The sequence below is a fragment of the Sinocyclocheilus grahami genome, unplaced genomic scaffold (genome assembly GCF_001515645.1).
Source record: "Sinocyclocheilus grahami isolate Dianchi unplaced genomic scaffold, SAMN03320097.WGS_v1.1 scaffold259.1, whole genome shotgun sequence".
Classification (NCBI taxonomy): Eukaryota; Metazoa; Chordata; class Actinopteri; order Cypriniformes; family Cyprinidae; genus Sinocyclocheilus; species Sinocyclocheilus grahami.
The window spans coordinates 1,555,099-1,570,806 of NW_015505438.1; the positions used below are offsets into that span (position 1 = coordinate 1,555,099).

The window sequence follows — 15,708 nt, forward strand, 5'->3', positions numbered from 1 at the left end:
AGTTTAGTAAAAAAAAAAATACTCAAAGACGCCAAGTTAAGCAACAGCAATTATTCAAAACATCTGTCTCTGACCACTAATCCTGTTACTGATTAGAAAGAGATGTGAAAATCTGTAAAAGTTTCAATATTTACACAGTGTTAACTAATATGAGATGGTGTTTACTTAAATTTATTGTTGCAAATGCCAGGAATGTGACGGGAGAAAATTTAGGCTTTATAAGTCACAGTGTGATTTTATTTTTAGATTTTTTTCATTTATAGTGTATGAAATAAATGTAATTGTGCTGTTTTTAGAGGTGAAGTGAGGTGGAGTCACGTGTGGCCAAGTATGGTGACCCATTCTTGGGATTTGTGCTCTGCAATTAACCTTCTTCACTTCTATATATACAGTATATATATGTATATGTATGTGTGTATATATATATGAATTAAATGATAAAATGAATGATTTTTAAAAAAATTTTGAAGTCGCTTAGGTTCATCAAGGCTCATTTATTTTATCAAAAATACAGTAAAAACAGTTTTCTGGTTTAATATATTTTAAAATGTAATGTTTTCCTATGATGGCAAAGCAGGATTTTCAGCAGCCTTCAGTTTTACATGATCCTTAAGAAATCATTCTAATATGCTGATCTGCTGCTAAAGAATTCATCTTATTATTATCAATCTCGAAAATAGTTGTGCTGCCTAATATTTTTGTGGAAACTGTGATAGTTTTTCCAGGATCCTTTGATGAATAGAAAGGTCAAAAGAACAGCATTTATTTGAAATAGAAATCTTTTGTAACATTATACGTCTTTACTCTCACTTTTGATCAAGTTAATGTCCTTGCTAAATTAGCTATAATTATTCATTAAAAAAAAAAAACTGACCCCAAACTTTTGAACAGAAGTGTAGGCTACAGTAGGCTAGTATGATATTATACACTGTGGGCTGTGACATATTAGGATAGATCTTGTGCTGTTTTTTAATCCCAGACCATTTCTGCTTGTGAAGTTGTAGAGTTGCAATATTTTAATGAAATTCATAATCCAATAAACAGTAGTTTAGCTAAAAAGGCAGTTGAGAATGCTGTTAAATATTTGACTTGAGCTGTGATTTGCTGTTTTTCTAGGTGAAGTACTGGATTTATGGAGACCCTGAGGCTGATGCTCAGGTACTGGATGTGAAGACTCCTCAAGCCGAGCTGACTAATCTCTACCCATACTGCGACTATGAGATGCGTGTATGTGGCTACAATGCACTCGGAGAGGGCAATTACAGTGATGTCATCCAATGCCAGACTCTAGAGGATGGTAAGTCAGTCTCTGGACTTTGTGTTTGTTCTCATTTAAAATTTTAATGGTCTTTTTTTCAGATGTTTAGGAAGCATGCATGTCATCATTTTCTTACTTGGCTTTTTCTAGTATACCCATGAAGTTTCTGTCTTACAAACATGGCCGTCTTCATTGTTTTACCCCTCTAGTACCTGGTGAACCTGGTCGCCTGGCTTTCAATGTCATCAGCCCCACTGTCACTCAGGTCAGCTGGGCGGAGCCAGCAGAGACCAATGGTGTCATTACTTCATATGAGGTTATCTACACACCCATCGACGAGAACAAGAGTAGGAGTCTTAAAAACTTTTTAGACCATCTGTATGTCAGTATTGTAGTATTTAGTGCTCCTCTGATTGCACATTTCTTTCTCTGTTTAGAGCCTGTAGGACCTTCTAAGAAGGTGATGATTGACAACCCCAAAAAGCGCATGCTGCTCATCGAGAACCTGCAGCCTTCTCAGACCTACTGTTACAAAGTGCGTGCTCGCAATAAGGTGGGCTGGGGCCCGTACAGAGATGCCACAATCAACCTGGCTTCACAACCTACCAGACCCATGTCAAGTATGCATCTGGGATGGAATTGAATGGAATTCAGACCGAGCAATTGTTTAATAAACCATTGTGCTGACTGTGAATTGATTGTTTTATTTGTTCTGGTTTATATCACTCCTACAGTTCCCATCATTCCTGACATTCCCATTGTGGACGCAGAAGCTGGCGATGAATATGATAGCTATCTGATGTACAGTAATGAAGTACTGCGATCCCCAACGGGTAGCCAGAGGCCTAGCGTCACAGATCTGACTGAAGGTGGGTATCTTTTGTGATGTGGTGCACTGTTGCAACACATTGAAGTCAATGTTCACCATTGTTCAAATGTTTGGGCTCAGTAAGAAAGAAATTAATATTTTAATTTAGCAAAGATCCATTAAATTGGTCAGCTATAGTAAAGCGACTGTAAAGGGTTCTATAATATTGTAATGGTAATGGCTGCTGAAAATTGAGCTTTACCATCACAGGAAAAAATAACTTTTTATTTCAATATACTTTAAAATGTAATTTTAAATCATTTTACTGTTTCACTGTATTTCTGATCAAATAAATGTAGCCTTGTTAAGCATAAGAGGCTTTATTCAAATACATAAAAATCTGGCTGGACCCAAACTTGAACAGTAGTGTGTTTTCTGCACATCCTTGCTGAAATGACCAGGATAAATTTCAACCAGCATGGGTTAACTGGTTGGCCATGCAACTCTTGGTAAAGGGGACACCAGCACACTAGCATCCTGACAATGGCAGTCTTTTCATCAGGGATAGTAGGGAAGACTTATGTTTTTCGAAACATGTCAATGCTTGTCTGTATTGCATGCCTGAACATGTAGATGGAATTGTTTCAAGCATTCGAAAGCTTTTTCGTGCTACGTTGACTACTGGTTAATAGCAGTCAGACACGGGCATGGTCTGCCTTCATCTGCGGCGTAACAGGATGATGTCCTTACATCATTCGTATGCAGCATCTGTTGAAATCGCAAGGCTCTTTCTAGTCCCTTGAAGACCCCACAACTACTTGCCTTTGCCATGGAATAATGTGGTTTTCTTTCCTTATGGCTTTGTAAAACTGGGTGACTGGGCTCTTTGTGGAAGTTGAACTTATTGTTTGTGCAGCGTTCAGGAATGTAACGTATGGGTTCCTACGGCTCTCATTTGGCAAGAATGATCAGACTGTTTCCTCGGCCTTGTGAAATGTTGCTAGCATCATGGATGGGCTCAGAAGACATCAACTTCCCACTTTTTCTTCTTTCCTTCTTTGCCTAACTGTAGATATTAAAGGAACCGTTCACCCAAATATAAAAATTCTGTCAACATTTACAGAAGGAGATTCAGATCTTTTCCAGTGATTGGGGATGGACGCTTCAAAAATAACATAAAACATAAAAAGAAACTACCATGATTATGGTCCATGTTGGATATAAATAACCTTGAAATTAACATTTCACAAAAATGCCAATTTTTTTTTTTTAATTTTGGTGCTTTGTCGCCCCATTCACTTTGCTTTTTCAAAGTTTTGCCTACCATCTCCTTTTGTATTCAAGAAAGTCATAGGGGTTTGAAAAAAGGGTAATTAATAACAGAATTCTCTATTTTGGGTGAATTAAGTTGAGCACACACATGTGCCTTGCTTGCTTCCCCACATGATTACCGAAGGCTCACGCTGGAAGCATGTCCAGCTAGTCGGTTCGGACCTGGATCTTCGTAAGGTGTCCTGGAAACTGCCTGCTGACATCATCCCCAGCCGCCTGAGCCCAGCCACTGATGCCATCGATAGTCATGCACAGACCCTGCCACAAGGTGAAGACCTGTCCCTGGCCGACAACATGCCATCTACACCCAACGTCAACCCAAAGCTGTGCTAGCAAAGTCGCTTGAGTGCTAACTGGCATCAAGAGTATCAGAGTGCTAATTGGCATCTTCATGTAGACTGCTAATTCCATTGGTACCATAAAAATAGTGTTTCTTCGTCTGAACTGAGAGGCTTTCTGCAGTTTGGGTCTGTTGAGGTGATTCCCACCTCCGGGGCGCAGTTCAAAGCCCTATTCTGGAGCGCCAACTTCAACTGTGAATTCTAATGCACTAATGGTGCTGTGCTAATTTATGATATCGTCTTCTCTCTATGTTCTTACAGATCAGTTTGTAAATGGAAAGTGGGACCAGAATTTCCTGTTCCCAGGAGGAAGCGGTTCCCTTTCCCGCAACGTCAGCTCCTCCTCATCCACGTACAGCCATTCCACACCCCGTCCTGGTGTGACCAATCACAGCAGCACCACAACATACATTTCCGGCAAAGGTATCAGAGAAAAAAGTAGCTGACTTAAAAATGACAATTTTGTTGTCATTTAGTCATCCTAATTTCATTCCAAGCCTGTATTAGTTTCTTTTGTGGAACACAACACAAAATGCCTTACTATATAATGTACCTAGAATGATCAATGAATGTCAAGCTCTAAATATACACCATAAAACTATAATGAAAGTAGTCTATGTGCATTAAATATTGTTATATTCCAAGTATTTTTTTTTTCAAAAGAAATTAATTCTTTTATTCAGCAAGGATGCATTCAGTTGATCAAAATTAGATCAAATTGATACAATTAGATTTTAAAATCTATTAAAAAAGTTCAAGAACTTGAACTTAAACTTGAAATAAAATATATTAAAGAAAACATTTGTTTTAAATGTAATACAACTTCACAATATTACTGTTTTTATTGTATTACCAAATAAATTATGCCTGGGCATCAGAGATGTATTTGAAAAAATATTTAAAAAATCGTACACATTCCAAACTTTTGAACGGTTGTGCAAGTTGTCATTCACAGATTATCTAAAGTAAAAAAAAGTAAAAGTTTCAGAAGACTTGGATGATAGTGTCATTTGGACCACTTTTTTTGTCCTTCATTTTGTATTTTCTTTCTGGTCTACCTTTATTTGTGTGTTCATGAAAGTAAGACATTCATATTGGTTTGGAATGACATAAGGGTGAGTAAATGATGACAGAATTTTCATGTGAAGATGTATGAATCATTCTTTGATTTGGTACATATTAGTGCTGTCAAATCGATTAATCGCATCCAAAATAAAATTTGACATAATATACGTGTGTGTACTGTGTATATATATATAATACACACACATACATGTATATATTTAATATATCATATAAATTCTATATAAATATGATATATTAAGAAATACTTACATGTGTGTGTGTGTGTGGCTTTCTATTTTTTCTCTTCTATCTACTTGTTTTTCTTTTTGTGTGTGTGTGTGTGTCTGTGTGTATGTATAATATATGTAAGTGTATATATATATATGTATGTATGTGTGTGTGTATATATGTGTGTATTTATATATACAGATAAATATACACAGTACACACATATATTATGTAAATTTTTTATTTTGGATGTGATTAATCGATTTTACAGCACTAAAATGTACGAAATCAAAGAATGATTCATAAACATTATTTTGGATGCGATTAATGGTGACTAATCGATTTGACAGCACTAGTGCATATGCTTCAAAAACAAAATGGTTGAATCAATTTTCTCCATAACTCACTAACCAATCTTTGTTTTTTGTCACAATCAGGAGGCTCAACGACACACAGATATGATCTTAGGGATGGCGGACTTCTCAAAGAGGAAGTGATCCTGAGGAAGCGTTCTGAGAACAGACATTACACGGACGGTGATGGTGTGAGGGATTCTATTGTCATGGGAAACCTGTCTGGTGGATTTTTGGACAACTTAGGTAAATTAAGCCTGATAGATCTGCGTGCACAAAGCCAATGGAATTTGATATAATCCTCGCAAGGTGCAGCTTTTGGCAAGAATCCTTGGCTCACTCTCGCTTCAATCCTACTCTTCTTTTTCTTCCCCTTATGCCATTTGTCTTCTCTCTACACTTTTTTTCTCCCGCTGTTTTCTCGTCATGCGACGGCTGCCTGCCAACCCTTTCCCGCCACACCCTGCCGTACCCCACCCTGCCGTGGCTTGGCTGTCTCTCAGGGGTCTCTAGCTTCAGCCAGAGTACAACTACCAGCTACAGCTTGAGCTCCAGAGCTCGTACTCAGTCTGAAGATATCAACGATGCACTGCAGAACCTGGATAGTGTTCTTCAGGGTGAGTGAACCTGGAAACAACCAGCAGTGCGTCAGGAGAGGGTACTTTGAAACCGTGACTTCCTTTCATAATGTAAAGTAGTTAAGCGCAGATCTTTTAGTAGGTGTACTATATATTTAAATTAAATTAAATTAAATTATATTTATTTAGGCACCAAACATTTCAGACAGCTTTGAACTTATTTATTAATCATAATAATATTAAAAAGATGCATTTACAATAAATGCAACTTATAGAACACCAAATTTATTTTAAAATATGTATTTAAAAAAGACAAAATGCAGATAAATTATATATATATATATGACAATTAAATGTGTATGAAAATAAATTTCTAATATATTTGAATAGTAGATAAATGATCAAATGATTTTATGATTTTAATTTTTACATTTAATTTAGCAGTTAATTTATGATCTATTATTTCTCAACTAATTTATATATATATATATATATATATATATATATATATGTGTGTGTGTGATGAAAATAAATTGCAAAGTCTTAAATCTTTCTTTTTCTATATATATAAATTGTGTATATATATGTACATACAACATTTTAGTTTTTTAAGATAGACTGTGCATAAAATACTAAGTATAAGCAAATAATAAAAACAGAAGCTTTAAATTTTAAGATTTTTTTAAGTGTCTTTTATTGTCATACACTTCATTCTAACTTTTAGTATGTTAAGTTATTAGATCAATATTCATCCATTTATTTTCATATACAGGTGCATCTCAATAAATTAGAATGTCGTGGAAAAGTTCATTTATTTCAGTAATTCAACTCAAATTGTGAAACTTGTGTGAATCTCAACAAATTAGAATATGGTGACATGCCAATCAGCTAATCAACTCAAAACACCTGCAAAGGTTTCCTGAGCCTTCAAAATGGTCTCTCAGTTTGGTTCACTAGGCTACACAAGCATGGGGAAGACTGCTGATCTGACAGTTGTCCAGAAGACAATCACTGAAACCCTTCACAAGGAGGGTAAGCCACAAACATTCATTGCCAAAGAAGCTGGCTGTTCGTCTGTATGCATTGAATTTATTTAATACACGAGTTTCACAATTTGAGTTGAATTACTGAAATAAATTAACTTTTCCACAACATTCTAATTTATTGAGATGCACCTGTGTATGTGTATGTGTATGTGTATGTGTATGTGTATGTGTATGTGTATGTGTATGTGTATGTGTATGTGTATGTGTATGTGTATGTGTATGTGTATGTGTATGTGTATGTGTATGTGTATGTGTATGTGTATGTGTATGTGTATGTGTATGTGTATGTGTATGTGTATGTGTATGTGTATGTGTATGTGTATGTGTATGTGTATGTGTATGTGTATGTGTATGTGTATGTGTATGTGTATGTGTGTGTGTGTGTATAAACAATTGTAATATACTATAATTTAATAATTAATTTTACTTTTATATGCTGTGTATATATGATGTGCATAATAACAGATGATGTCTGTTTGATGTCTAATAATTTTTTGATTGTCTTTCGTTTCCTGTATAGGTGAAGTAAAGCGTATTGAAGTGAACAATCCATCTCAGAACTCTGTGGTGGTTCAGGATCTCCTGCCCAACCATTCCTACATCTTCAAAGTGAAGGCCCAGAGTCGAGAGGGCTGGGGTCCTGAGAGAGAGGGAGTCATCACCATTGAGTCTGCTGTCGACCCCAAGAGTCCACTGAGCCCAATGCCAGGTGAGAGCGCCTTCATTCTTAAATTGATATTTTTATGGTACCTATAGGGGCCAGGGTCGATAATACCAGCATTAGCAGTGGCAACTATCCTGAAATCATCATTAAATATTAACACACATGTTTTAGTAAATGATACATACACATAAAATAATATGTATGTGTTTGCTATTATTCAGGATCTCCATTCACACTCAGCACTCCCAGCGCTCCAGGACCTTTGATCTTCACAGCTTTGAGTCCAGACACGCTGCAGCTGAGCTGGGAGAAACCTCGCAAACCCAACGGGGACATCCTGGGCTACGTGGTTACCTGTGAACAGCTGCACAGTGGAGGTCAGACACCACCCTCTTTATTTTCTATTTGACTTGAACTTTGAATCCACATAAATATCCACAGCAGTCACTGCTGCAATAATCAAAAACAACCCCTGTTCTTTAGCTTCTTTGTTAAAGCTCTGTTTGGTGTCCTTGCAGGAGATCTTCGCTCCTTCCAGGTGAATGGCAATGCTGCAACTTCTTTGACTGTGTCTGACCTGAAAGAAAACATGCCATACAAATTCAAAGTTCAAGCCCAGACCACGCAGGGCTTTGGACCGGAGCGAGAAGGCATCATCACCATCGAATCCCAAGATGGAGGTATGCTGGACGTTACAACAATGTGACCGAGAGAGTGATATGATAGTGTGTGTGTGTGCCTTTTTATGAGATTAATCTCATTATGTACTGTATATGTTTAATGTTTCAGTAATATAAAATGCTATGGTTCAATTCAATCGCAATGGATAAAATCAAGTCTGGCCCTGTACAACATTCTGCTGAATATTTTGTTTAACTCCGAAATACATTGCATTATATCTTATGTCGTCTTTGAGGAAAATCACTGGTAATAAGTTTTGTTTGTTGAAGCTTCTTTTCTGGTTCTCCTCAGGCTCCATGTCACAGTACAGCAGTCATTCACTCACAAAGAGAGAGGTGTTCAACCTACCAACAGAGATTACTTCACACACCATGTTCTCAGAACCCTTTGTGTCTCCAGGTAATAACACACACTACATCTTCCAGGGTGCAAAATTCACTATTGAAGAGTTTGTTCCTTTTCGATTTATGAGTTACAATTTCAGCTGAGTTGGCCTCACGTGACGTTTTAATCAACAAATCATAATTACATAATCCATTTTGACTAATTATGCTAATTTATTTTGTGATATGTAGAATTTCTCAAATTATTATTTTTTTTATAAAATAAAACCAATTTCAATAAGTTAAGTTGAATACTAACAAATAAACACCACACATAAAAATAAATTAAAAACAAAACATTGAAATGAACATTTGAACCGATTGATTAATATTTATGTTTGACTCTTTGGAGTAAATTAGACCACAGTGGGAAATTAAGATTGACTACTGTTTTTATTAAATATAACAAAAAAATAACTAGATATTTTATCATATTTAATATAAACCTATAAAACATAATTAATTCCCTTTAGGTAATTATGCTTATTTTGGGATATGTAAAATACATATTTTTATCAAATAAAAAATCTATAAAATTAAGTTGAATTAAGTCTTTTATTTTAATTAACACGGGTTTTAATTTCACAATACCACAATGTTCACCACATTGTTTTCAGAAAGCAAAAATAAAAAATTTAAACATATTGATTATTATTTATGTTTAATCATTTAGTGAAATAGACCTAATATGAATAATATTGGTCACACTTTATTTTAAGGTCCAATTCTTGCTATTAACAAACCATTAACTATGACTTTTGCCTCAATAAACTCCTAATTTGCTGCTTATAAATAGTTAGTACAGTAGTTGTTAAGTTTAGGTATTGGGTAGGATTAGGGATGCAGAATATGTGCTTTATAATACTAATAAACAGCCAGTATGATAATATTAGGTATGCTAATAAGCAACTAGTTATTGGTAAGAATCGGTCCCTATACTAAATTGTTACCCTAATATTATTATAAAATATAACAAAAAGTAGTATTATATGTGACCCTGGATCACAAAACCAGTCTTGTATAAATCTCAATATAGAAAAATTTACACATCACCTGAAATCTGAATAAATAAGCTTTCCATTGATGTATGGTTTGTTAGGATATGTCAATATTTTGCCGAGATACAACTATTTGAAAATCTGGAATCTGAGGGTGCAAAAAAATCAAAATATTGAGAAAATCGCCTTTTAAAAATTGTCCAAATGAAGTTCTTAGCAATGCATATTACTAATCAAAAATTAAGTTAATATATTTACAGTAGGAAATTTGCTAAATATCTTCATGGAACATGATCTTTACTTAATATCCTAATGATTTTTGGCATAAAAGAAAAATCGATCATTTTGACCCATACAATGTATTTTTGGCTATTGCTACAAATATATCCTAGCAACTTGAATGGTTAGTTCACCCAAAAATGAAAATTAGGCTGTGTGTTATTCACCCCAGAGCCATCCTAGGTGTATATGACTTTCTTCTTTCAGATGAATCCAGTCGGAGTTATATTAAAAATAATCTTTGATCTTTCAAACTGTTTAATGCCAATGCGCAACACTGAACTCATGCATCATCCGCCCGGAACTGCTTCCAGTGTACAACAGTGAGCGCAAGCTACATTAAAGCGATTATTAAATTTTAAATATGGTTATTTTTCTTACAAAAATGCATCGATTCGCTACAGAAGGCCTTTGTTCACCCCCCGGAGCCGTGTGAGGCATTTTTTTTTAATGGATGGGCGATTTTTATTTAACTACTTTTGGACTGATGCATGCAACACCCACTGAGTGGCATTAAACAGCTTGAAAGATCAAAGACCATTTTTAATATAACTCAGACTGGATTCGTCTAGAAAAAAGAAAGTCATATACACCTAGGATGGCTCTGGGGTGAGTAAAACACAGCCTAATTTTCATTTTTGGGTGAACTAAAACTGGTTTTGTGGTCCAGGGTCACATATAGAATTTAATATAATTTATTAAGTTAAATACACATTTATATTGGTGGTATATCAATCATCTAACATTTCTGGAAATACCATACAGTATGTTGTGTGTATGATAATGTTATACAAATGTATTATAAACTTAAAGCAGTTGATCATTTTAATGTCATTCCAATTTATTTCAATTAATTAAATTCTAAACTTTATTGTAATGTTTCGCTCATTGTATCGGTGTCTGATGTGTGTTTTTTCTAGACGGGATGATGATGATGTCGAGCAGGCAGATCACAGAGTCGGGCGGCACCATCACGCGACAGGTGGAGATGGTGCAGAGAGGAGTGATGTCCAGCAGCACCATCACTAAGAAGGTGGATAGACAGTACTACGAGGCCTAATTTAACTTCCTTTTGCCTTCAGCTGAAATCACATGGCCAAAACACGCTAAAGTCAAACTAGAAAAGTTCACAGACCAATGTGCACAACATGTGGTGTTTATGTGAGCATGAGAACAGCTGAGTGCTTGGATTCCTCGGATTATTGCTCCTAAAGACCAAAGTCTTCAAGCCTTGATGTTTTGTTGAATGTAAAGACTTTTTAGTGTTATCTTATCACTTCCAAACAGGTATTTGTTGAAAATTTTGGCATCAATCCATGTTTCATGTAGTGTTTGCGAGAAATGTTATTGACGCATGTGGCGTGGGATACAGTTCTGTTGCTCGTTTGAGCTAGATTGCGTTCATTTTGACGAGGTTTGAATTTCATGTCAGTTTCATATCATGTTGTTTATATCATTGATGTTGCTTTCCAGATGTATCAAGTTATTTCAGCATGTAGGTTTTCTATATGTATTTGCCATGTCTCTTGAATTAACTCGTCATTTTCCTCCTAAATCAGTTTTTTTTACAAAATGTTGCAACACATAAGCGCATACACATATGGACTAGATTCTTGGGACTGTAAATGTTACTGAGGTTTGTTTTTTTTACTGCCTGGTTGCAAGATGTGCTGTTGTAACTTCAGGCCTGTGTCTGTATTTCAGATGACATCAAATCTGCCAGGTTTGTACACTGCTGGGAATTTGGAAAAGATTACCAATCTCACACCTATGTACCCCTGAATTGCATTTTTACTGCATTTAATAATTTGTATGATACTTTTGACATGAGTTTTATATTAAAATTGCATTTCACCATCATATTCAAGCCGTAGTATGCAAAACGTCTCACTGCATATTAGTTCACCGCACCAATAAATCATCCTACCACAGTCGACTCCTTGTGTCAGCTTTGTTTATTAGAAAAAGATTTAGGTGCAACAATGTTTTTAGCACACTGTGAAATGACCTATTAAAATGCTTTACATTGATTGGAGGAGTAGGTACTGACACTGCCCTCTATATGCTTTCTTATGTTACTGACAAACAAAAAATCATGGGAGTTGAATGAGATTCTATTCAACACTTGCTAAAACTAGATTTAAGGGGAAAATAGTGTATTCAAACTAGCAAAATAATATTTTGGTTTTAGACCTTGGACCTAATTATAATCTTATTTTAGCCCATGCACTTAAAAACAATGTAAATTAACATTATATGGGTAAATAAGATGTAAGTAAAAAACAATCACAATTCAGTATAGAAATATTACAATGACAATCACTGATTAATGTGATTGAACATTCTATGAAATTTGAGTTAGTAGATTTTACGTTGAATTTCTTAAAAAAAATTGTCTGCAAAAAGTCAATGGAATCTGTACAATAAGCAGTTCGAGCTAAACTAATTGCAGAAGTAAATGTGACAGAAGCACTTAAAATATCAACGATTTAGTGAAATCATGAACACATTCCCAGCACTCATGCATCAGTACGTTTTAGCAAACAAGCCCTTCGTATATTTTTTAAAGATCGTGTTTTAGTAGTTGCACAAGAATGAAATTTCTTAAAAATCAATTATATCCCAGATTAATATGCATAGACAAATATTTCATTTGTAGGTTGATTTCCTGAAAAAGTGAAAACATTGCATGCTGACCAGTCTCACACAGCAACAATAGGGGTGTTCAACTTCAACTCAGTAATATCTTAGTACCACTGATACACTATTATAGTTTTTTTTATATATATATATATATTCTGAATTAAGATTTTATTTGTATATTTCTGTTTTCATTTGATTTTGAAGTTTTAGTATTTTTTTTTTAATTTGAGTTTATTTAGTTTTAATTACTTTAGTATTTTAGTAATACAGTGCCTGTATAAAACGTTCTATCTATAATATTTAGGAAAAATACCAATAAAACTGGGTCTATATTTTTTATCAGTTTTACTGATAAACACATCAAAATATAATACTTAAGATGTTTTTGAACGGTTATAAAAACAGTTTAGTGTGCATTAGCGGCAATATGCGTCGAATCAAAAGTCTATGCAGTGCTGCACGAAGTTAGTTCAACCAGTAGTGCGCTGCAGGGATCATGTATTTTTGTAGGCCAAAACCCCGGAAATAAGTTTTTAGCATTATAATACTTTCAGCCCTGAGGTCAATGGGTTTTCTGAAAAGGTTTTTGGTTAAATACTTGAAATAAGGTCTGTGGTTAACACAAGCTCAAGATATTTTCATGTTTAATTCCACAACATAAAATACATCAGTAATACTTCACATGATTTTTTAAATTTTTGACTTCTCTTGAAAAAGGCGGTTGCTAACAAGTGGCTAAATGGGTCTATAGAAGTTAAATATCACGCCGAATAGGTAAACTCATCTTCTCAAATGCTTTCGCAGCCTCGCTGGGTTTTATAATCATGGTCTAACAAACTATTCTCAAACTTTCACAGAAAAATTATTTTTAATAAATACTGAAAGGAGGACATTGGTGACGTTGAAGTCATGCAACCATGGTGTAGTTAGTTTATAGGCTACATTTAGCTTTTTACATCTGGCGATTGTATTTAGGCTTCAAAATTTGTGTTCATTTGTGAATATGAACTTTTTGGTCACAGATCTTATTTTCTGTAAAAATCCAAAAACTTTGAGTAACCATCAGTACAAAAGCCAGTGGAAAAATCCTATTGGTTTCCAAACTTTCCAGATTGGCCTACAGAAATAAGTCATCACTGCAGCTCTCTCTGTGACGAGTCTTGGGCAGGACTCTCTGTTTGTTCAGTCAGATTGTTTAACAACAGTATTTTAACATTTCCTTGATGATGCTAGTGGTGCAGATTTCACAGCTTTAGCTACTCTAAAAAATGTCAAATTCTCTCTATGCTTCTATTTTTTGTAAGCATTGATCAATTACTGTTATTTTATGGTGTGTGTAATTTTTTCACATTCGTGTGCATAAGGATTGTGCGTTCATTATTAGCAGAACAGACATTGTCCCTTACAGAGACATCGCTCCCTTAGGTCTGCAGGCCTGATCACCATTTCGCGGACCATCTCCACCGTCCCAAACACCGGGTAAAGCTTCTCTGTGAACCTTTCGCTGTATGTGTAGATGTGTGGCTTCAAAATTTGTGTTCATTTGTGAATATGAACTTTTTGGTCACAGATCTTATTTTCTGTAAAAATCCAAAAACTTTGAGTAACCATCAGTACAAAAGCCAGTGGAAAAATCCTATTGGTTTCCAAACTTTCCAGATTGGCCTACAGAAATAAGTCATCACTGCAGCTCTCTCTGTGACGAGTCTTGGGCAGGACTCTCTGTTTGTTCAGTCAGATTGTTTAACAACAGTATTTTAACATTTCCTTGATGATGCTAGTGGTGCAGATTTCACAGCTTTAGCTACTCTAAAAAATGTCAAATTCTCTCTATGCTTCTATTTTTTGTAAGCATTGATCAATTACTGTTATTTTATGGTGTGTGTAATTTTTTCACATTCGTGTGCATAAGGATTGTGCGTTCATTATTAGCAGAACAGACATTGTCCCTTACAGAGACATCGCTCCCTTAGGTCTGCAGGCCTGATCACCATCTCGCGGACCATCTCCACCGTCCCAAACACCGGGTAAAGCTTCTCTGTGAACCTCTTGCTGTATGTGTAGATGTGCGCACGCTTCTGGGTGTCATAGAAGGACAGCTGCCCCTCCTCATAGTCCAGATAGACCCCCACCCTCCGTGGGATGAGCGACAGGGGCAGGGGTGTGGGTGGTGTGGTCAGCGCCTTGAGCTCGGAGCCCCTCTCCAGCCTGAGGGTCAAGTATCCACTCTGGGTGTTCAGCGGTCTGTAGCCTTTGCAGAGAGCTGATTCTTTGGCCACCCCGAGACGCCAATCACGGTCGCCCACTTCTACCTCCCAGTACCGGCGTCCCGACAAGAAGCCTTCAGAGCCGAGACAGCACCACCAGCTGTCGAAGCGCCGCAGGCTGTGAGGAACCTCACGCCGCTCCAGACCACACTGCATGCGCTTGCAGTCCTCAGACAGAACCAGAGCAGGGTTGGCCGTCTCTGGGTCAAGAGTCACCTCCACTGTAAAACAGAGCAGCACTTATGGTAAGATTTATGTCTTATGCGTATGGAAGGTTTTCAAGAAATGTAACAGTGGATAGAAAAAAATTGCACACTGCAAATTTAAATACTGCCTAATTTTGATGTTATCATGTACTATATATGTACACTACCGCTCAAAAGTTTGGGATCAGTAAGACTTGTAATGTTTTTTAAAGAAGTCTCTTATGCTCATCAAGGCTGCATTTATTTGATCAAAAATACAGAAAAAAATATTGCAAAATGTTATTACAATATAAAATAATGTTTTCTATTTTAATATACTTTAAAATCAAATTTATTTCTGTGATGCAAAGCTGAATTTCCATCAGCCATTACTCCAGTATAAAGTGTCACATGATCCTTCAGAAATCATTCTAATATGCTGATTTATTATCAGTGTTGAAACTGTTGTGCTGCTTGATATTTTTTTGGAAACTGTGATACTTTTTTCAGGATTCTTTGATTAATAAAAAGTTCAAAAGAAGAGCATTTATTTAAAATAGAAATCTTTTCTAACAATATGCACTACAGTTCAAAAGTTT

General features: G+C 35.7%; 2 protein-coding genes across 2 annotated transcripts in view; one reads left to right on the forward strand and one right to left on the reverse strand.

Moving 5' to 3' along the window:
• The window catches only part of LOC107599031 (integrin beta-4-like), a 29,145-nt gene extending 17,195 nt beyond the window's left edge, over positions 1-11,950 (forward strand). The window contains exons 30-41 of the mRNA XM_016290519.1: positions 1,117-1,297; positions 1,468-1,605; positions 1,696-1,878; positions 1,993-2,127; positions 4,001-4,162; positions 5,470-5,631; positions 5,889-6,008; positions 7,509-7,718; positions 7,895-8,050; positions 8,192-8,353; positions 8,646-8,753; positions 10,935-11,950. Of these exons, the coding sequence (XP_016146005.1) occupies positions 1,117-1,297; positions 1,468-1,605; positions 1,696-1,878; positions 1,993-2,127; positions 4,001-4,162; positions 5,470-5,631; positions 5,889-6,008; positions 7,509-7,718; positions 7,895-8,050; positions 8,192-8,353; positions 8,646-8,753; positions 10,935-11,074 (1,857 nt within the window). The 3' untranslated portion in view covers positions 11,075-11,950. The remainder of the gene's footprint in view (positions 1-1,116; positions 1,298-1,467; positions 1,606-1,695; positions 1,879-1,992; positions 2,128-4,000; positions 4,163-5,469; positions 5,632-5,888; positions 6,009-7,508; positions 7,719-7,894; positions 8,051-8,191; positions 8,354-8,645; positions 8,754-10,934) is intronic.
• A 2,237-nt stretch (positions 11,951-14,187) lies between these two features.
• Positions 14,188-15,708, reverse strand: part of LOC107599032 (E3 ubiquitin-protein ligase TRIM50-like) — a 12,567-nt gene continuing 11,046 nt past the window's right edge. The window contains exon 6 of the mRNA XM_016290520.1: positions 14,188-15,163. Within this exon, the coding sequence (XP_016146006.1) occupies positions 14,586-15,163 (578 nt within the window). The 3' untranslated portion in view covers positions 14,188-14,585. The remainder of the gene's footprint in view (positions 15,164-15,708) is intronic.